Source organism: Lipophrys pholis (genome assembly GCF_963383615.2).
Source record: "Lipophrys pholis genome assembly, chromosome: 15".
Classification (NCBI taxonomy): Eukaryota; Metazoa; Chordata; class Actinopteri; order Blenniiformes; family Blenniidae; genus Lipophrys; species Lipophrys pholis.
The window spans coordinates 14,881,171-14,904,209 of NC_137642.1; the positions used below are offsets into that span (position 1 = coordinate 14,881,171).

The window sequence follows — 23,039 nt, forward strand, 5'->3', positions numbered from 1 at the left end:
TTGAGCCCTGGCCTCCCATGACCTTCTCACCAGTCCACTGCTTTCCCATTCTTGGGTCATTTTTAGTTGATCCTGATGCCTGCATACCAGGAATACTACACAACAGCTACAGTTCATGAATTTCTCTCGCCTAGTCATCTTGCCATCACAACCTTGCTCCATTCCTTACACTTGACTTTTTTTTTTTTTCCTTCTTCTGACACATCAACTCTGAGGGCAAAATGTTCAGGATAGGTACTGTTGTTAGTTTTGTATCTCCACATAATACTCTCAGAGATCAACAAACAAATGAATCAACTCCTTTGTTAAACAGCTCTGACAAAATATGGATTGTACAGTTGTCCCAAGTTTTTGTTTTGATTATGAAACAGTCAATTAAAACGTTGTGGATATAAAACAGGTTATTGTTGTTTTGACCCCTGGAATTGGAATCGGTTGACCGAATAAGGAAAACCCTGTGGGTCGGCACAGTCCGACGGATCACTCTCTTGTGAATGATGAGTATGATTGTGCCTGCTGTAGCATAGGCAACCCACCTGAATGATTTTTTTAAAGACTTAAGGTGTGTTTTTATGGCGGTATCTCCAAATTCCTCATTTCAAAAACCCCTCAAAAACACACTAAATTTGTGTATGGATGCTTCTGTGTTTACTGAGGTCTAATTGTTGGCATTTCAGTGTCATTTATGGATAGAGGAATCGAAAAGCTCAAATGTCAAGTGAGCCACACACCAGGCAAATGCACACAAGGATCAAAATAAAACTGTCAATGGCCCAAATTTACTCTGTATGCTATTTACGCAATATGAAACATTTTTAGTTATTCAAGTAGGATTGTAAGAGTATGGCTGAGAAATGTGTGTTCTTACAAAATATCTCAGGTAATGCATCTTTGTTTTGTTCGTGATATCCAAATAATAATTTCCTTTTTATTTATTTTTGAAAAGAGTTTCGAAGAGGTCATTGTTCTCATTTGATTTCTGAAGTTTTGGTTTATTATTGTTCCTCTTGGGGACATTCTTTCTCACCATTTAACCTATCTCTTTCATTGTTTAATCATAACTGTACTTGCTACATTATTTTTGTAATAAGAAAAAGAAAAAAAGAAAAATCCGGCTTTACTGTATATGAAATAACATGAAGACTTTCTAATCCTGTAGTTTTGGATGGACGCAAGAAGTTGTTTGAATCAACCATGATTGATTCAAAACTCCAATTTTTTCAATTTTCAATTCAATTTTTGAAGCTTTAATTTTGGTAGCTGTTACCTTGAACTGCTTTGATCCTTTCACTGTAACTGAAACCTTCTCATTCATTTACAATAAATAATCTGTCAGTTTAAAGAATGTAAGTGAAGGAGGAATACAGATATTTGGATCAAAATGTAGGAAGTCAAAGTCCAGAATAATTTGTTTTCCTCCAGCGAGTTCTGGTGAAGAAATGATTGACTCTAAATACTTACAATCACGCACTGCGACGTCGCTTACAGGTTTAAGTCCAGAGTTTAGATGAACTTTTAGGAACTTAACTGAACAACATGCAGACGACTTCCTGAAGACATTGCAATCGAATGCTGAGTCGAATCAAGTGTTTCTTGTTACAGTTTTCACGATGTGCATGCGAACCGGCTTAAATATGCTTCAAATGAACTTAGCAAGGCCAAATGTTAACGAAAACACCAATTTATCAGTTCTAGCTGGTTATTGTTAACAGAAAGCCTCTTTGACAGACTAAACGTCTGAATGATTTGTGTTTGCACGACAGATGAGAGCTCACCTCTGTCTCTGACATCACAGGTTTTCCCACTGGATTACATCCTGATCACAGTCATCACCATGTACTTTGTTCTCACATCTATGGCCGGCATTCGCAACATGGGCATCTGGTTCTTCTGGATAAGGGTAAACAAAGACTCTACTTGTTTGTTTGTTTGTTTGTTTTTGTTTTTTTTAGAACTTTTACAAATAACATACAGATATAAACAATTACATTTTAATGTTTTCGCTTACAGCTTTACAAAATAAGACCAAAGAAGACTCGTCCCCAGGCTCTCCTCTTCCTCTGCATGATTCTCCTCTTGATTGTCCTGCACACCAGCTACATGATATACAGCCTGGCTCCGCAGTATGTCATGTACGGCAGTCAGAAGTATCTTGTGCAGGTGAGAAATAATGTATGTGCCTTCGTGCATGTATGGCTTTTAGTCCCGTGATCAGAGCGAGCTTCTCAGATGGGTTTGTAATGATGAGAGTGTCACTTTGTCAGTGCGCTCAAACCACTTTGGTCCACCCAGGTAAAGACAGCAGCATGGGTCTCCCTGGGCTAGCAGCGGGGGCTTTTAGTTTCCTGTTCGGCTTGAGTTGTGTCTCCCCGTATCAGACTGTGTGTCTTTTGTTGTGTGGATCAGTTGTTTGACAGCCCTCTGTGTGATCCTGTGGAGCTCTGCTTTCTATTGGCGTGTGGGTGTGTGCATGTGGTACAGATGCACCCCTTTATCTGTGTTTTGCCTTAAAAAAACAAAACAAAATCTTGTGTACAACCTAATTTAAATCAACCGCTGTGTTGTTTTGCCGAAACATCCTCTTGATAAATGAGAGAATAGAACCCTTTAGAAAGAAAGCTCCACATGACTCACCGAGTAAACACGGCTTATTGTCATCTGCCACTCCCGATTCACCTGCAGTTCTTGAATACATCATCTTATTGTGAAATGTATTAATTAAACACTGTTGCTTAAACATATTGAATATGTGGAATTGAGCAATTCAAATTAATGTTATGATAAATTGTCATATTTACCTCTTTTACAAGCCTTTTACAATACATTATTCTTATGTTCAGATCGCCTAAAAAGAAGATCTAGATATGGAAAAGGAAATTGGCGTACACACGTCTTTATCTGAGCTGTGTTACTGAATCAAATCTTAATATCCTTTTCCTGCTTTGACACTGCTTTGCTTGTTACCCACAGCTTGTCGTCTGATATGGCAGGCATAGTTAACTTACTGCAAATTAGATGCATTTATGTAACTACCCCTGAATGCAGGATGAATCAGGAGTAACGATGTTTCAGCAGAATGGTAGGAATATTGTGTATCTATCTATGTCTATATATGATCAACCAAATTTCTCAACCAAGAATGGGTACATGATTAATGTATTTGTTAGTGTGACGATCTACTTTCTTCAGTTTGGATACAGTATATCCATCTAGTAATGTGCTCGTTGCCTGTTAGAAAAAACCCCACAATTGTTTATTTCCTGTATTTATTCATATTTTAAACAGAATGAAACTATAAATATACAAATGAGAACTGGATTAGGTGACATTATTCAATTGAAATTGGATGAAAGGTCTCATAATGCATGATCTAAACCAGCTGTGCCAAACACATTTTAATTCAGGGGCCGCATACAACCCAATTTCATTTTAAGTGGGTTGGACCGGTAATATAGTGCCATAATTGAAGAATAATGATTTTAAATAGACATTTTCATCTTATATACGCAGTGTATACCTGATGAAAATGTCTTTTTTTTCTCTCACATTTTAAAGAAAACCGTCTGATGCAAAATAAAGTGACATGTCATCTCCTATAGCTGTTGCATTATGCATGTTTTTACAAACTCAGCCAAACTCAACATAACTGAGGCAGCTAGTGTTGTGTCCACTACTATTGAGAAATTTGCTTTAAAAAAAAAAATCTGTTTTCATTTTTTTTTTGTAGTAATTTGCTTGGTGGTTTGGCTGGGCCAGATTGGAGTTTCTAGCAGGCCGGTTTTTGGCCCACATGCCTTATGTTGGACACCCCTGAACAATGTTCAAGACCTTGTGATTCTGATCAGATCTAAATATAAAGAGTAAAAAAAGTGTGACGATTACATTCTTCTAACCGATGGTGGATATTATAAATGATATAACAAGCCTTACCTCAGGATTCAGATCATGCTCATTCAATACAGCTTCTTTCAGAATGAAAACTTGCCATTGATCTTCTATCATTTTTGTGTAAACCTGTGTTGTTTGTTTGATATAAATTAAGTCAAACATATTTAAAGATAGTGTATTTACGACTCCATCCGCTCAGGCCTAAATCTCCCCTTTCAGGGTGAAGCCGCTGCTGGTGCTTCTGTTCTTCACACTAACATGACTCTTGTGTTTTCTGATCAGATGCCCTCACCCGATCCCACTTCTGGGAATACTACTTTTGGCACCGCAAGGATATGTGATGCAGAAGCGCCCGAGGGTGAGTTTGTCATCTCTGCTACTGTAGTAAGGTACCTCTGGTCTAACACTGAGATGTTGGAGTTAACTTACAACTCGGCATCAAAGATTAATTCTACACGTGTTAAGTCTTTACCTGAAAACAGAAAGTATGGTGCACAAGCAAGTCATTCAATGTAGACCACTGTTCAGTAATCTTTATCACCATTCATTATTCATTAGAGCGAATAATACCAAGGACAAACATTTCCTAATGCAGTACGTGGCCTCTTGCTGTCCCCATGCCAACGCTTATTACAGTAAATCAGCCATGAAAACACAAATGTGTGAATATACACCATACCACTGAGCTTTATTATGATAATTTATTCATTTGGATAGAGCTCAAGTCTGGCTATTGCTGATGGTGTAGATGATACTCATTAGGTATGAAGGGTCGGATGGATTTATAATCACAAAATGTGTATTTTGTTTCAAGATGTCTACATTGAAAGGTGTCTTTATGATTTATCTGGTGAAGGCTCCTCTGCCTGCCTGCAAGTCTCTCCCTTTGTACTTCCACTGAGCATAGGGCCTAATCTACTAAACGTTTGTGCATTACAGTGGGCACATGCTTATTCCAGCAGCCACACAAGTGTGGAAGCTGGCGATTTTGTGACAGACCCTCCTAAAGTTACGCAGTCTTATTTTAGCTTTGACTTTATGAATATGGAATATCGAGAATTAATGTCTTATGTTATTGTGCTGAGAAGCATTTCACGAGCTGGCTCTCCACAACTTTATATTAGCATATTTTCAGTGTTTCCCCCCCTCTTAGAGCTTGTTTTTTTTTTAAACCAAGCTTTGACTTTGTGATTTATCGTCTACGCTATTGTATTTATCTTGTTTATTTATTTACCTATTGCAAAAATCGGATGCATTTTCTGTCACATAAAACTCCAACATGTCCAACTCTATGTTATTCATTCTGTGGTTCTCGGGGCTCAACGCTCCAACCAAACACTCCATGGGGATCTAAATGAATATGGCAATGATGTTTCCAGCAGATAGTTCCTGTGTAAATGGGCCTAATGCACGCAAAACCCTAATTTGAAATACTATTATTCTTTGATGATCACCCACAAAACGCAAGCGAATTGCCCCATTGATTTGTGTGAACATGCAATTTAAGACACGTTATACAGGATTGCAGTAAATAAGCCACACAGTGTTGGTCGCTGAGTAGTTAAATCATGCTACTTAACATAAACTGGCATTAAATTCATCACAGCCATCCCAGGAAAAAGGTTTGATGAAAAGAAACACAATCAGAAAGGCACCTTCAGCTGATTTTTCCATGTGGACTAGTCGGAACGTTTCCAAGTCTAGATTCAATCTGTGTGCGTATTTGGGCCTTTGTGCATCTTTGTTTTTGCCATCAGAGATCCATTAGTGCAGTGACTAATTATTTTTTCATTTAAATGAATCAATGTTGGGTCATAAATGTTTTCCCTGAAGACACAGGATGTGAATGCAATTAGATTAACTAATGAGTGTTGATGAGTTTAAATGTCAAGTATGTAATAAAGGAACGGAGTAAAGTTCATGCGTCAACAGTTACATGGGAGTGGTCTATTTTTGACAGACAAGGTCATTTCATAGTTCGAATCATTTACTTGTAAATGCATTTTTTATAATTTTATTTATTTTTTAACAAATATTTTGGATTAACTTACTAAGCCGAATGTTAGAACATTGTATAACAGTTGTAGTCATTTATGATTAGTTTGTGTTGTTTGTGTTTGTGTTGTCTGGTGAATGAACCAGACATGCCTCACATGTTATATAAATATAAAGAGAAGCACTTCTCAATTTGACTAGCATTACCTGGAACAAACTTTTTGTAGGACGGGGTACATTAAGAGTTACACGTTAATGCTGATCAGTAAAAAGATAGATTACTGTTGAGAGTATTTATCACGTCTGTATGTTGAGTTGCAGTAACGTCTTGGATAACATAATGACCTCTTGTCAACCTGAATATACATATAATATAATATTAGCCACTGTTAAGTTGGGTTTCATGGGTATTCTTCACTTCATCCGACAGAAAATGCATTAAGATGGGCAAAAATACAAACGTAAAACTAAGGCATGAGACAAACTGCAAAGTGTGATTTGTAGAAGCATACATTTCACTTATCTGCTTGGTTTTACATGCAGTTTATACATTGTGATCTGCAGGCTTTGACCAGACTAATGAGCTCCACCAGCGTGCATGAATAATACAGCTGATGTTAACTCACATCAAAATGTTGTTGCATTAATTATGTTGGCGTTATAGAATAGAAGAAAAAAAACTATTTCCTTTGGTGGTAGAGTTGTTGATGACATATTGCTGCACCTTTTCACAGTATCTTCAACTTTGACAAATCATGTCAAATGAAAAAGGCTCAACAGAGTCACCTGCATGGCTCATTTCAGCGTACTGCAGTGCATATTCACAACCACGCTCTGCCACATATTTGTTATAGGGCACACTTCATTTTGAAAATGAAGCATGGCCCTATGGTGTCATTAAAATAGTATCTTCTCAATTCCAGAACTTAGGCAGACATAGATCCTGCTAGTGTTGATGACTGTGTCATATCAATGGTGTTATGTAGAAAACAGTCAAATGTATATCTTTATTGTTCTACTCAATATGCAAGTGAAAGAAGACTTAATTTAGCATGTGCTGGCACCTAATTAGGGTGGATGTAAATGTATGTATTTATTTATTTTGGTCTGTCTGTTCATTGAACTGCCTGTGACAGAAAACTGTTTTGCAGGGAGGATAAATCTGTTGATTTCTTGCACAAACGGCAAAAAAAAGGAGTATTATTGTTGAGTGCTGTTTACCGAAACTGAATCGAGCCCATTCAGTGGATTGACACTTTGACATGAGTCTTGGATGCAGTACTCTAAAAGGCTCATGACTCATGTAAGCAAGACTGATTCACTGAATTATTTTCTGATTTGTTAAAGAATCCAGAAGGGATCACCATGTTCATCTAAGGGCTTAGCCCTTGATTGACTCCTTTACAAAATAGAAGCGCAAACGTCCAGTATGTGTTGGGCATTTGATAGTCTGTTTAAACTGTCAGTGGCCAACTGTTTAAATTAGTGGCCAGTTCAAAGCAAGACTGAAATGTACTCGAAAGTCAAACTTTACAAGAAAGACTGCACAATGTGGTTTAGACCTTTGAGAAAACAAGATATTTTATTTAAGAATATGGAATACTGTGAGCTGAATTTTATTTGTCCATGGTGAAAATTGGTGACCATATTGATGTCATTTACTGACTGGGTAGATGCTCAATCCACTTTGTTTTGATTTCTGAGGCAAACATGTGGATTTGTCTTTTTTTTGTTAATCGCTTTAGTGAGGTGGTTCTCAAAATGTTGGCAGTGTGTAACGCCCCGAGAAAATATGGAGCTCTCCAAGTACCACCATTATAGCTGACCTGAGCACACATTAGCAGAGTCTTACCCGACTAATTACTTATACACTGTAAGTTTTCTACTGTTTTGATATTTTACATATTTTCAAATACATTTCAGAAAAAAAATGGTGGCGCAATAGAAATGTGTGACTCCCTGTTTCCCGAAACTCCTTTTAGGAGTCTGACTGATTCATAGACGTGGCTCTATTTGGATGAGTGTGTGCATACGTCAAAACAAGTTGCATAGAAAAACCTAATTTAAATGAGTTGTCTCTTAGTTTTGTGAGGTAATATGCTCAGGGGTTTGTATGAATTTATGTTTTGTGTATTGTTGTGTGATGATGTGTATCGGGGTGATAGAAAAATAAAACTGGCATCCCTCTACTAAAAAATTCAGACAAACATTGAAAGAGCAATTCTGTATCATCAATAAAAGAGTAGGGACAATGCAATAATGGTCATAAGCAACTAACTATTGAATGTAACCAAAGAGATTTTGTGTAATCCCACTTTAAATAGGAATCGAACTACAGAGACTTTCATTTTTGTGACTGGAAATCTGTAATCGTTTTTGCTATTAGTGCATGATTGTAAATACATAGTACACTCAATAATTACAGCTGTAGCACTGTGACATTTATAGTAAATTATTTAAAAAAAATACAGTTCAGAGCTGTTTTTTTTTTTTTTTTTTTCAAATATGAATGCCATCAACACATTATTTTCATATATTGGCTGAGGAGAACCAATTGTTTTTAAAAACATTGGAATCCACCTATGCTTGGATACAATTAAAATGTAAAATAAAATATTACAAAGCCCCAGATTTTATAAGGTTTGGTATGATATGTATAATGCAGGCCGGCCGGTTCAGTACCCTGTCATCTTTCCTGCAAACCAATGTTGTTATGCTGTCTTAAAATATAAAAGCACTGGATGGACCCCTGTATGCTTTTCAAAAGAACATGGCATCCTTCTTTTTCACCCACCCTCAAAAAAAAATAAAAAATAAAAAAAAAAATCCATATTTGCCAGTTTTTCAATTTAACTTTGGTCAAGAGAAGACCAGCGTTTGTGTTGTGATCACATATCGCTTCTCTCCGGAATAATACAGCTTCAATTTGTGGATTTTACAGCAGTCTTGCTTCACAGGTTTCTGGACATGTTTCCCGGGTTTGTCCAGTGCTTTTAAAATAGCGACCTCAAAAATCACAAGCATCCAATTCGTAAAATTGATTTATTTCAAATCAAACCTTAAACCTCGTCCGTGGTGCACAGAGATTTATCCAATTGGTCTGAATTGTTTGATGTTATTCTGTAGATGGTGGTATCGGTGAAACCGTTTTCTGCAATTGTACCACACTTTTTGGTTAGTGAGTTCTCAGCGAACTGGAAACTGCTGTGACTGTACCCGGTTTCACTGCTAAGAGTCTTTGCCTCTCCAAAACATTTTTTTATACAAAGTCATTCTACTGACCAAATGAACCTAATTGGCTGCAACATTTTTATGGATGTCACATTTCAAATGAATTAGTTTCATCGCACCATTCATTTCTGGTTTGTGTGAATACTTTTTAGTTTTCTTGCTGCAAAATAAAAATTAATTCTAAATCGCATGAAATTATTAGGATCCTTTTCTTCACATCTATTTGTCTCTGTGCTATTATGAGTGAAATACTCATTTTCTACATTTTTCCAACTTGTTTGGAATCAGGATTGTATGTGTGAAATATTTGTTTTATCACATTTACTGTGTTTAATGAGGTTCTATCTGATTTCTCTAGTTATGTTTACATAAGACAATGAAGCCAACTCTGCCAACATACAGTAATTACATAAGATAGCGATCCTATTAAGGCTATATTGTGGAAAGTGATTAGCTTTTTTTTGTCAGTTTGTTTGTTTTTCCTCAAACAAATAATTTATTCCCAGCCCCGCAACTACCACAAATAACCCACTCAGATCCTGGCAGGTTTCTGCAGCACTTACCATTTACAACGGCACAAAAATAACATCTTATCTGATGAAATAAAACATTATATTTAGCTGTATATTTGTAAGCAATAAGTCAAACAGCACAGGGCCTCCGGATTGTGAGCCCCTGTTATCATCTTGTTCCAAATCCACGATAATTGTGGGATCTGTTCATTTACGCAGACGTTTTGGAGCACTTCAACACTTTTTAAAAGCTCCAAGCTGCCAGAGTCACTTGGCCAACCGAATATGTACTTTCTCTTTTGACCAGCATAGGGAAACAGAACCCATTTTGGCCGCCTCGGAAATGGCTCCTGTTTTCACAACAGCCGTTGTACCACCTACCATGAGGAGGAGGAAGTGTCAAGCAGAGACAGCACATGCGACAGGGATTGAATATAATCAGACACGTACAGACACATATTAGATGATCCAGTGTAAAAGTAACAGGTGACAGATTTAGTTTGCATTATATACACCCTCCCTCCTTTCTCTCTTTTTGATCCAACATATATTTGAGGAAGAGAAAGTACTTCATTGCTACTAGATATGGAGTCTTGTCCGTAGCTGAAAAGGTTCTTGACTGGTTGGGTGGAACCAGTTATCTATGTCTAAGATAATGTGCACAATTTCTGTTGTCTAATCTAAGTGTAAACCTCTATTGGGAAAAAAAAATAACTCCCCAAGATGAACTAGATCCAGTATAAACAATGAGAACTGTTTGCGCTTCATGAATGGTAAAACATTTCAGTAATGACATCGACTTGGGCCCCGATGCCCTGCTGACTGTACCATGATTGTGGCTCATTTGCCTATTCATGAATAAATTGTAACACATTTGTGAATACCTGCAGTGTACAAGGAATGGAAGTAACAAATCTCATTTAATATTTTTCATAAGAGAAGTATGATGTTTACCTGTGGATTTATCACACAATTGATTTTTAAATCTCGTTATACCTAAAACACAGAGGAATTGTGAGACCGTATAGGTTTGGTCAAGTATTGCAACAAGAAGTCCTTACCATTGAAAAGCCTTTTTTTTTTTTTTTTTCCATTTTAAATGATCACACATTTGTAATTAAAGTGGATTCGTAGATTGAGCAGCACATGTCAATATGTGGATTGAACCCATTAAACATTTGTCCAGTTTTCTCAGACGATGCTGTTGACCTGAACATGTGGAAGGATGTCGTGTGCATTGATGAGTCCAGATTCTCCCTTTGGCAACCTGCATCAGGGGAACTCTTTGCAAATTGCTAAGTTGGTTCTATAGAGGTAATGTGATGGTGTGGTTTGGCACCCCGCTCACTTGTCAACAGTGGAGATGTCAATGCAGAGACATTTCAAGATAACGTTTTGCAACGAGCTGCACACCACAGTTTTATTTCCATAGTCTGGATCCAAACTGTCAACTCCAAGATGACAATGATCGCCTCCTCAGAGTCGGTTTCTCAGACGACCTCCAACATTTGGGAGGGGAGAAGGTGAAATGACCAGCCAGAGGTTTTGACCTCAACACCATAGGACACTTGTGGGATCAGTGACTATCACACTCACTTTGGATCAATAGTAAAGAATGCTGGCTGGTGAATGGGATTCATCCCACAGCATTGTGTGAACAGGCTGCTGTTGCTCTGTGTAGTTCTACTGAGGCTGCAAAGAAAGAATTGTTAAAATCTTGATATGTCTTCCTCAGATTTAAATCCCCTAATCCACCACAAAAAGAGTCAAAAACAAACAAGACCTGTTTGGAAGCAGAGGACATTAGCAATGTTTCTCAGCCCTGCTGCTCATGCCACACATGTACACTCGTCAAGTTTGGACACACCTTCTCATTCAACGTTCATGAATATTTACATTGTAGATTCTCAGCGAAGGCATCAAAACTAGCCTGAAGAAAAATATAAGCACAACACTTTAGTTTTTGCTCCCATTTTGCATGAGCTCAAAGATCTAAGACTATTTCTATGACCACAAAGGGCCTGTTTATCTCAAATACTGTTCACAAATGTGTCTAAATCTGTGATGGCGAGCATTTCCACCTCTTTGCTGCGGCATATCAAGCTATTGGTTAAACAGCAGAATTATTGCACCGTTGTATCGTAGGCTGGCCACAATAAAAGAACGCTCTAAAGAAGGCCATGGGTTTGCAGCACTGTCTTTGAGAAATCCAAAATATAAAGCAAATTTATTTTGTTTACTACATAATCCATATGTGTTCATTCATAGTTTTGATGCCTTCAGTGAGAAATTCACAATGGAAATAGTCAAGAAAATAAAGAAAAAAACATTGAATGAGAAGGCGTGTCCAAACTTCTGACTGGTAATGTATATCATTTACAAACGTGACATCATTTAAAATGGGGGTATTTCAGCCAAAAGGGATTGTTACATAAATCAAAAAGTTATACCAAACAACTCCTCGACCAATCAGCCCATTCCATACAAAATGGAATCGTTTCGTCGAACAGAACTGCGTCTTCCCTGAAAAGGAAAAGGAGAGCAGGCGGGGACACAAAACAAAAGCTGCAGTGAGCTGGTCGGTCCAGCAGACTGTACAGTCTGCACATAAGGTCGCAGAGCAGCAAGTGTTCTGTTTGCTCTGATCCGGTTTTAATAACTCAGACGTGTCTGTCAACCTTGAAGAGCATTCCGTCTCTAATAATGGCCACTTTTATAGCGTAAGTTGATATGATGGCACATTTAGAAGAAAATTGTTTTACAGGTGGTCTTTGGTCATACATGACAGTTCAAACAAAACAAGAGATGAACTTCCTTAAACTTTCCAATTATTTTTAACATATACAAGCACTGCCCAAAGTATTATATTATGTCATAATACCAGATTCTTCTGCTATTTGTCTTAAAGAGAAACTATGACCATTACAAATGTGAAACATTTTATAAGCTTTTTAGTTTTTATGTTGTGTGTAGACATAACATAAACCTTTTCAAACATAGTCAGAATTCTTTCCTAACACCAGTGTATATTTTAGCCTGACTGAAAGAAAGCAATTTTTCCTCCTCGATCAACTGTGTTGTTATATTAGTGACGTTCTTTATAGACAACTGGCAACACGGTAGACTGTTGTATACAGTTGATGCATTTCAAAAATATTGTAATATTTCTCAACTTAAGTTCTGAAAATTGTTGTATACCTTTTATTCCAGAGATTTTCATCAGTGATTGTTATAGTTAAAAAAAACATCAGGGTCTGATCCAGTCTCGGAAATCATCATGTTGCTGATGCAACATCCTAATCAGATTTTGGTATAATCGAGGGAGGCATTCACCATTTATAGGCTGTAAGGTCTAGAGACAACCATTTATTTCTTGGTTTGGCCATTATTCCTCAGTGCGTCATTCTCATTTAAAGTCACATTCCTATCATACCTCAGTCTGCTCACAGCCAGAGACCGGGGGCATTATTATATTATTTTTATCTGCTACTTATTTTTTTGAAATATCCACAGTTGGGTTTTTTTCCAGTTGGTTTTCCTATTAAGACATCATCTCCCAAGTGCCATTGGCCTCATGGATGTCTTGTTATGATGAAATGTCTCCACAGTTTCCACAAATCTTTATGCTGCCAAGATGATGTGTCAGTCAGTTTGTAAAAGATGAAGGTCAATGTGACCTTGCATTTGTCTCAAGACTTAAAAAGTCAGAAAGATTCGTATATATGTATATATATATATGTGTATATATATATATATATTTATTTTTATATTTGTTGTTGGGTTTTTTTGCACAGATGTGGGAAGAGAAAGTCAATTGTAAGACGGCTGATGGAGGCATTCAATATTTTAATATTGTTTTCACATTACTGTTTTCAATGCTTTTAATTCCTGGAAGCCAGAAAACGGAAACGTCTGTCTCTATAGTTAGATCAAAAACACAAGTTTAGGCTGCTCCTGGCACTTCTTCAAAAGTACAATAGTTTATGGCTGAAGACTGCATAAATATCTGGACAAGCTCAGGAAGGCCATCACTTTGTAAAATCCCCATGTATGACACAGGGTCAAAAGACAGCCCAGGCACAAAAGGGTAGAAGTCAAGCTGGTGACTGATTGGCCAATTGGTCACAGTGGGGTAATGACACTAACATCTTGGTGAGCAGGTGCTCAGTGCCAAGCTCTCCATTATCTAGTCTGAGGTCATTACCACGCTATTACTCATTTACTCAGTGTAATGGAAATGAATCCTCAGGACTTGGCTGCCAACGTATGAGACAACCTGAACCTTGAAATCCTCTCCTCTTTTCGTCAGTTTATACTGTTTTTAAAAGAATATTGGGTCTGTTTGTGCATCATTGGAAGCTCTGCTCAGTAGTGTGTTGCTTTCATCTCAATCCATTAAATTTTTTATCCATAGCATCTTTAAAGTCACTGACACAAAGTTGAACTTTTGCGGAACCATCCCCCCCCCCCTTCACTATGTTACAGCCTCACTAAGTCTGGCGGAAACCCGCAGAATATGTTAGTGTTCGGCTGCTCTCAGGAGTTATTCTCGCCACATGATGCTCATGCGGCATCTGCAGAGGGTGGGCTTTGATCTTAAACTCTGTCTTGCATCTACAATTAGTATCGATGATATGACCTTGTCAAGTGTCTGGCTTGGTTCCGTTGCTTTGTTCAAAATGTGCTGTCCTCTCTGATGATAATGTGAAAAACCTTATTAGTATTTTTTATTTCTTTTTTTTTTTTTCAACCTATTTCTCTGATCGACAACTGGGTAGATGTTACAGACCTTAATAATGCCAATAATCCATCAGGGCTATTTAGGTAGCCCTCTGTCTCTTTCATTGATCCATTGGATTTTATTTCATTATTACTGCACTACTGGCGTCCATTTCTAATGATCACTCCCCTACCTAAGTAATTAACTGTCCGTAACTCTTATTTTATTGCAGGCGTGCCAACACCTATCATCAGTTCAGCAATCTCCGTTATTGGTTACATTAGTTGGCTTGACAGTCTGACCAATAATTCAATGACTTCCTGTCCTGCTGTCTGTTTTGGTTTTGGAAAGCAAAAACCCAAAGCTTCTCTCAGAAAGTCATCTGCGTTGCACTTTGCATTGTGAGTTCATGTCTACATTTATAGATGTGCATCTACAGCACTAATTTTTCTTTTGGAAAGGCATATACAAATCAATAAATCCTACGTCAAATTTTACTTTTCATCCATTAGTTTGAATATAAATCCTAGCGGATTTATTACTTTTGTTGTTTTTTGGAGTCATTTCTTTTTGTATTTTTCACCACTAAAAGGGAGAATAAGCAGCTTCTGTAAGCTGAATACCACAATCAGAAGTCCAGGTTTTACCTTAGATGACATATACGGTTACTGTATTGAATCCCAGTGATGAAACCTCTAATACAGAGGAATTCTTTCACAGCATACACTGATGTCTGTTTCCTAGCAACTTGCCAGTTCCCACAGTATTGTTTTAGAGAGCTTCAGGGGGAAGATGGTCACAATTTTCTGGTATACCTCTGAGATGTAGGGTGCCCAAGCAATTTTCACAAGGAAACTCCCTCAACCCCAACACAAATTAATAGTCAATTTGCATGACAAATGGAACTTGTCAATCAAAAGTTAATCTCTTGAAAGATAAATGTCTTGGCAGCCACAGATACCTCTAACCTTTTACTGGAGGTTCACCCACAATGCATGTTTGCAAGGACATTGTGTTCAACAACCTCCACGTGTATTAGATTGTAATAAAAGCACATTTTAGTCACAACCTGGCTCTGGTGAACTCTAATAAAAATATGTAATGCTGACCAATCAGTGTTTGACAACATATCCGCTGCACACTACCTAATGTCAGCGTCAACTATGCAGATATTGTTCTCGCACTTCGTCCAAAAACTAGATTTGCAGAATTAAAAAATGGGAAGTGTTTTTGCTTTTCCAACTGATGTGATCGGTGGCTTTTTGATTAGGTCAAGATAACCGAGCCAACCCTGTGCATCACGTTGTTTGCACTTAGCGGTCTTCAACTTTCCTGAAATGGATTTTCAGTCTATCAAAAGATGCTTTTGGTGAACAATAATGGTAAATACAAGTACAAGAAGCTGGGGGTTTGAAAGTGTTTGTGCAGGAGGAAGTTCAACATCCTCGAAGGACACTGGAATAAAAGTGCCCTCCTGCTTTTTAGATAGGGAGGAAGTAAAAGCATACAGTGTTGGTACGAGAGCACTTTGTGATGGAGAGCCTTTCACGAGAGCACAATGTGTGCATGTTGGGTTTATGCATGTGTTTGGGCTTGAATCCGGAGATGAAAGTTATACATAATGCATCATGCTGCACGGGGCAGCACTCGCCCGGGTATCACGAGTCAAGGTGAAATTACCTGCACTCGCACACTGCCCCGTGCTCTTATCGGAGAATGGTAATGATTTCAAGGTGAAGCCGGTCAGTGGTGTACATGATAATATATTTAGGCGGACCACTGTTGTGAACCATCTGTAGGTCCCACTTGGAGACCCTGCAATTCAGGTAAGCAGCTGGAGAACTACAGATGGCTGAGGCAGTGGAGAAAAAGAGTGGGGTCAGGGGAACTAAGATAAACTTGCTTCTTCTATTATCTGTTGATCCTCGTGAAGGCAAAGCTGATTGTTGTTACACCGTCACAACTCTCCTGGGTCGGCTCCTTCTAATCTTTATAATAGATAAAACGCCACAGACCTGAGTATTCTCTGCTCCTGTAAAATTCTGCACTCTGGTGAGGGAAACTTTTGAAAGTATTGGCTTTAATGAATAAATTCTCAACCACACTGAGTTATTGCTGGGGACCTTGATGTCATGCTGCTTTGTGTAAGTCTGATTACACTGTTCATAGGGTTGGAGTCAGTGTGAGGAGCTGTGGAAGAAACAGTGTGAGAGGAGCAGCTCAGCAGGGTTAGCGTTAATGCTCCAGATGGCTCTCCGACATAGCCAGACAGTACATTTTGTCTCTCCTTTGTGGACTCTTTCCTCCTGCCTTGTGCTTTTCTATCGACACAGGTCTTATTAGGAGAGCATTTTCATTTTTTTTTTTTTTTCTCTTCCCTATGCTGCTTCATTATGCTATGCCAAACATTAATAAATTTCATCTGAAGGGAAGCAGTTTTTGTTTTGTTTTTCCGCTCTTTGCTTTCTTCCTGTGCTTTCACATTAAAACAATTGGAGCACGGAGGAGAAACACCAGACACTGCATGCATTTCATTGGCACTTTCCTCCTTTGACGTCACCTGCATTTCCCATGCCTGCCAATACCCATTCAAGCACATAGAGGGAGAATGACTCAGCTTAAGAATTCTTTATATCATTCTTGCATCTACCCCAGTCGGATCAATAACAGTATCGGCTCTCTTCAAAGCCGGAGAGCGTAGGCTCAGAGGTGATGTCACCAGCATAAAGCAGAGTGCTGCTCCACAGACAAACAGAGGAATTGGATTCTATGAGCTATGAATTTGTTTCCTTCCCGCAGATCTTTCAATTAATTCTGTTTTCTAATCACAACAACAGTGTTTGGTCACTGCAGCAAAATCTCATTCAGTGAGCAGCACAGACTGAGATCGGCTTACATTTTACTCGCTGGAACGAAATGTGATGGAGTGAGTGTTTACACATGCCGAGTTCAAATGGGTTTGCTCTGTACCTCACGATCTGACGCAGGTAGTGTCAGCGTCTTCTTAAAATATGTGCATTCTTTTACTTTTGCATATATGTAACCAATATTTCCAGAGTGTTTTGTGTATTTTTTCAGTTTCATGTTTATTTTAGGCTCTTTTTTTTTTTTTTTAAAGAAAGCTTCCTATAACCAAACAGCCCCAAAGGTTTTCATCAAATTTAGTTATTATCTTAAAATGTGTTCCAAATGTTCTTTTTCACATTTTAAATCTGCACTCTTTGCACACTTAGCCTCTTGTTCTGCCTTTGACTTGACATGACCTGAAATGCTCTTTATCTTTCCCTTCTTCGTGAATGTTCTTTTACCCTCCCTAAATTTCATTAGCATTTCAATATCCTCCTGCTTTCTGTAGTCTCCATGTCTTGAATTCATTATGTGGGGCCCCCCTGAATTACACAAATGAAGTCATTTTCAATGTTCCAGAGGGTAGTTATCCTTTTGTACTGCTGGCTGCATGTGTGTGTCGGGATTTCAATATGAAAATGTTTTGAGAGTCTCCCTTCACATACGAGTCTGAAGAGCTTTGGAGCTCATGAAGTTGCATTCCCTTTACCTCATCTTAGAATTTGGGCCAGCATGCATAACCCATAACCTGTGGTTCACTGTCTGCACGGTTTGTTGGTGTGTGTGTGTGTGTGTGTGTGTGTGTGTGTGTGTGTGTGTGTGTGTGTGTGTGTGTGTGTGTGTGTGTGTGTGTGTGTGTGTGTGTGTGTGTGTGTGCGTGTGCGCGTGCGTGCTCATCTTTTCTGCCTTTTCAGTGTGTAGCAGCAGATATATTTGATGCAATCCTCCATTAAATCTTACATCATTTCCAGTTTTATTCATCGGTTAAGCTACATTCACATTGACAGGGACATAGCTTTCCTCTTTTTAGGCGACTGGTTGTCCTTTTTAGTTACAATAACAAACGATTGCCCGAGGTGCTGCTCAATGTAGTAATAGCAGCCTGTTTTGGGCTCTTAAGTGAGCACGGGCCTCTTTATAACACAGATGTATTACAAGTGCTACACTTGTGCAATTAGAAACACCATGTAGCAACGGATATGTCACATTTTATTGCACTCCTGCTGAGGTTTTTTTTTTTCTTTTTTTTTTTTTTTCTGGAATGGGGTACAGTCCAACGAAGAAGTTATCTGCCTCTTGCAGAAGCCTCGTCTCTGAAAAAACTCAAGCGGCGCAGATACAAAATGCTTCTTCTCCACTTGGTCCCACATTAGTCCAGAGCCTGTCATTTGAAAGTAATAGAAGGTAAATCAAATTTCTGTGAAACAAATAGCTGCTAAAAACAAACATACAAAGAAAACCTGCTTATTTTTGTTCATTTATTCTTTAATTAGCTCAAATATTTTGTCAGTCACTGCATGAACTTCCAGCTCCCTCCCTGTCCTTTGCCCAACTATTAAAATTCAAAACCATTCTGAAATCACTTCTTTGTATTTACAGATATAGGTAATCAGAAGAATCACACTTTTCTGATACACTTAGCAACCTTTGTTTCTAAATCAAATATGTGACAACGAAGATACCACACGAGAGATATCATTTCTAGAGAATGTGATTGAGTCTATGACAAACATATCACCATCCATCCATCCATGCAATCTCCAAACAGAAAGGTCTGGTACATGGAACCCACTTTGAGGCGAGAGCACTAACCACTGCGCCACCGTGCCGTCCCTGTATGAGGCCGTCCACCGAAACTAATAGGGCGGGCAAGGAGAGCATTGATCAGACAAGCAGCCAAGAGTCCCATGGTAACTCTGGAGGAGCTGCGGGAATCCACAGCTCAGGTGGGATAATCTGTCCACAGAACAACCATCAGTCATGGATTCCACAAATCAAAGAGTGGCAAGAAGAAAGCCATTGATGAAACAAAGCCAGGAGAAATCCCAAGCCATGGTGTGGACACGACAACTATGAGGAGAAAGCCGCTCTGGTCAGACGAGACCAAAATTATTTATTTTTTTACGAAATGCAAAATGCTAGTGTGTGGTTGAAAACTAGCACTGCACATCACCCTGAACACACCGCTCGCACTGTAAAACATGATGGTGGCAGCATCATGCTGTGGGGATGCTTTTCTTCAGGAGGGAAGATGGATGGAGCTACATACAGGAAAACCTGTTAGTATCTGCAAAAGAATGAGCCTGGGTGGAGATTCACCTTCCAGAAGGACAATGACTTGAAACATAGAGCCAGGGCTGCAATGGAAAGGTTTACATCAAAGTCTATTCATGTGTTAGAATGACCGAGTCAAAGTCCACACGTTAATCCAACTGACAAAACCTTGCATATCTCTGCCAGCTTTACACATCTAGAGACTGAAAGTTCCAACACTTTGTAGCGACAACTTCAGCTGCAATCAGGGATGGTGAATTCTTTTGCTCACTTTTATGGGGGTTTTTTTTATAAAAGAAAAAAGAAAAAAAACATGTATAATTTTCCTTCCATTTCACAGATATTCAGCACATTTTGTAGGTCTAACCCATAAATCAACTTAATTGTAATTAAAGGTAATTTGATAAAACACCACTAAAACAAGTACAACCAGTGACTCCGGCCTACTTCAGAGTGACGTCTCCCATATGTGGATCATACGTAGAAAATCAACTCTATATGTTGATTTGTCGATAGATATTGTTGTTCTTTTATTTAAAAGTGTTTTTGTACATTATTTTGGACTGGTCGACAGCACTGACTATGGGTTGACATTTGGTTTCATCTCGGTTTCTTTCAGATCAGTGCACTGTGACACGGTCCTATCTCTTCCTGCACAAGTTCTGGTTCTTCAGCACCATCTACTACTTTGGTAACTGGGCCTTCATTGGGGTGAGTCCCAACAGCGTGTCTAAAATGTCCTTATCTGTGTGAAGTGGAGTGAGAATCTGAACTGTTCTTTGTGAGGATTTGGAGGTGGAGAACGAGCTCACGCAGGTAAAATTTGACTCTTTTGAGAGATTAATCAAAACCAGTGGCTTTTTTTAATTTACTTCAAAAAGCCTTTCAAGAAGATTGTGGGAGCAGATATATATCATTTAATTTCGACTCGGAGAAGGGCTACTGGAAAATTTATTTTCCATGACTGCACAGTGCTTATCTCCTCAGTAAAAATATTTAATAGCCTCTTTCCTGCGTGCTTTGGCTGTGTTTTATTGATCAAATGATCCTTACGAAATGCTCCCTAATGTGTGCTTTGCTTATTATGTTTTTAGGCCTTCCTCATCGGCCTGGTTGTGTCTTGCTGCCGAGGGAAAAAGTCTGTGATCGAAGGAGAAGTGGAGGCTGATGACTCAGACATGAGCGACGACGAATACGTGCACTGAAAGCCCCCCACCCCTCACCTGTAGATAACGTAACCAAAAGTTAAATAGGCTAGAAAGTACAATTCCATCACACAATGCATGTCTGTCAGTGATCCGTCTTGGTTTAATTTATTGTTGTTGGGGTTTTTTTAAGGAGCGGTGCCTCGCCACGTTCCGCTTTGTTTTGAGTCGTCGCGACGCTCCCTTTAATTAGATCGCTTCAGAATGATTGTTGTGTCCTTCTCAGTCAATATTATTGATGACTTTTGGGTCCCGGGAGCGTCCGTCAACTCAAAACCTACCTTATAGACCTTCTCAACGGTTTGAAAGTCACAGATTGTTTCAGGAGGGAGATCTTTTTGCTTGCTGCTCCAAACCTTTATTTTGAAATCACTCTTGACCATTTTACATAATTTAAGCCCTTTCTGAGCATCTCATTTGGCTTCTATGTACTTTTTAAGCTCAACTATCAAGTGAGCGAGGCAGTTTGTGAAAAACTAATTGGTGTAAAAACACTCGCGTCTGTTTTGCTTGTTTCTATCTGAGGTTAAATATAGTGTTACTGACATTGATGCAATTTATACAGTCGTCGTTCTCAGTCCCACAGCATCGTGTGCTGAAACTGCCTGTGCACTGTGTGAAACGTGAAGGACCAATCACGTCTGTTGTGTTCATAGGATTTCAGATAGTAAAGGTTTTTTAATTATGGCAACAGTTTCTGCCCTTTGTGTTTGAAAGAAATAAGAGAAAGAAGTGTTTTGTGTGTCTTTTTTTTTTTATTTTATTGAAGAGCACTGTTTTGCCAACACCCTCCAGTTTATCAACAGTGGGCTTGCGGCGTAGAGCTTCTTCATGTTTTGCTCAGCGTATTAGCTGTTTGTGTATAAATCCAAAGTGAGGACTTAATTTTAAAAGGAAATGTTTGTGCCTCATGAATGTGTGGCACCATGACGGGCACATACCCACACGTCTATATGGTACGGTGACGTAGGCTTCCGGAGGTTTAAACATTTGGACTTTTCTTTGCGATGCGAGTCCTGGTTCTGGTGTTGTGCCTCAGTGGACGGAGTTAGATGATGATGATGATGATGATGATGATGATGATGACAGATTGTACATCCCTGATTTAGTGAAACGGCTGCATTTGTGGATTGTTATTGAATTATATCTGTATCTAAAGAAATAAAAAAAATAAAAAATAAAACAACTGCAGTCCTCATCTTTATGTTCTTTATCCACTTTTACCTCTATTTGGGTGTGGCTTTGTGTGCCATACCACTCATTTTCATTTGCTATATTTTTATTTTTTTATCCAACAGGAAGCTAAAAGCAAATAATTCCAAACTGTGTTATTTATTTATGTATTTATTTATTTATTTGTGAACATGTACAAAAGAAAAAAAACGAAGATTGGATCGGATGAGGAATAGTTAACACGAGCTGGCTCGTGGGGAGACGACAGTGGTGATAAGCGGGTAAACACAGTTGACGCTCTGGTCGACTGCAATAACCATCCAAAAGAAAATAGAAAGAACCAAAACCAAAACGCCGATTGAAGAACCGAATGGTGACTCAACGCTGTCACAGTGTGCAACAGAAGCATGATGTAAATGTTACACATTGCTGCTTTAACACTCCACCACTATCAGAGTTAACTGATTTGGCTGCTGTGGATCTTATAATCTTCGCTCCCGACGTTATGGCATCTAGAAAATATCAATTAACATCCTGTTGTCGGTTGAGTTTAGTTTTGAAAGAAACAGACGACGCCTCCATCAATACCACATTGTTAAGAATTCCACAGCCTAAAACCAAAATATAACTTTATTTCTAGAGTTAAGACGGGAGACAAGAGAAAGATTTGTTGCTATGAACTACAGAACTAACAGCAACTTTTATAGAAAGATATCAGTTCATGTAACGTGTTCTTCCAATTGTTTCGAGAGATTTATGCCTTTAGTAAAAAGTACTTTTAGATTTGTGGGCTGCTTTTAGCTTCTGTATTATAATTCATGTTTGGATTGAACTATTAACTTCCCTTTATTAGAGTTCATGCCATAATAGAAATGTGAATTTATGTGAAAAGTGTTGCTCAGTTTCTTTCCGTTCACAAGGAATTTGCATTCTCGTAAAATACACCATCTATGTAACTACTCACCGTTTAGTTTTGGCCAAACATCGAATATCTCAGGAACAAGATGAAATAAAGCTTTATAGATTCAACACACACACACACGTCGGCCTGAACTCAAGCTGAGCACATTGTGTTCAAACCTAAAGACCAGTGTGAAGAGTATTAGATCATATCTCTTTGTCATATCACTTTCTGTTACTTCTTACTCATGTGTATTCTCTGTAGCCTCCGCCAAAAAACACACTGTGCCTCGA

At 38.5% G+C, this 23,039-nt stretch overlaps 1 protein-coding gene across 2 annotated transcripts in view; it reads left to right on the forward strand.

Annotated features, from left to right (window-relative positions):
• lmbrd1 (LMBR1 domain containing 1) overlaps positions 1-21,869 on the forward strand; it is a 59,755-nt gene extending 37,886 nt beyond the window's left edge. Inside the window, exons 12-16 of one of the 2 annotated variants that reach the window (XM_080481560.1) lie at positions 1,796-1,900; positions 2,011-2,160; positions 4,171-4,246; positions 20,087-20,178; positions 20,562-21,869. In XM_080481560.1, coding sequence (XP_080337686.1) covers positions 1,796-1,900; positions 2,011-2,160; positions 4,171-4,246; positions 20,087-20,178; positions 20,562-20,672 — 534 coding nt within the window. In that variant the 3' untranslated portion in view covers positions 20,673-21,869. Of the gene's footprint in view, positions 1-1,795; positions 1,901-2,010; positions 2,161-4,170; positions 4,247-18,961; positions 19,037-20,086; positions 20,179-20,561 lie in introns of those variants that run through there. The other variant, XM_080481561.1, reaches the window with a different exon arrangement.
• The last annotated feature ends 1,170 nt before the right edge of the window (positions 21,870-23,039 follow it).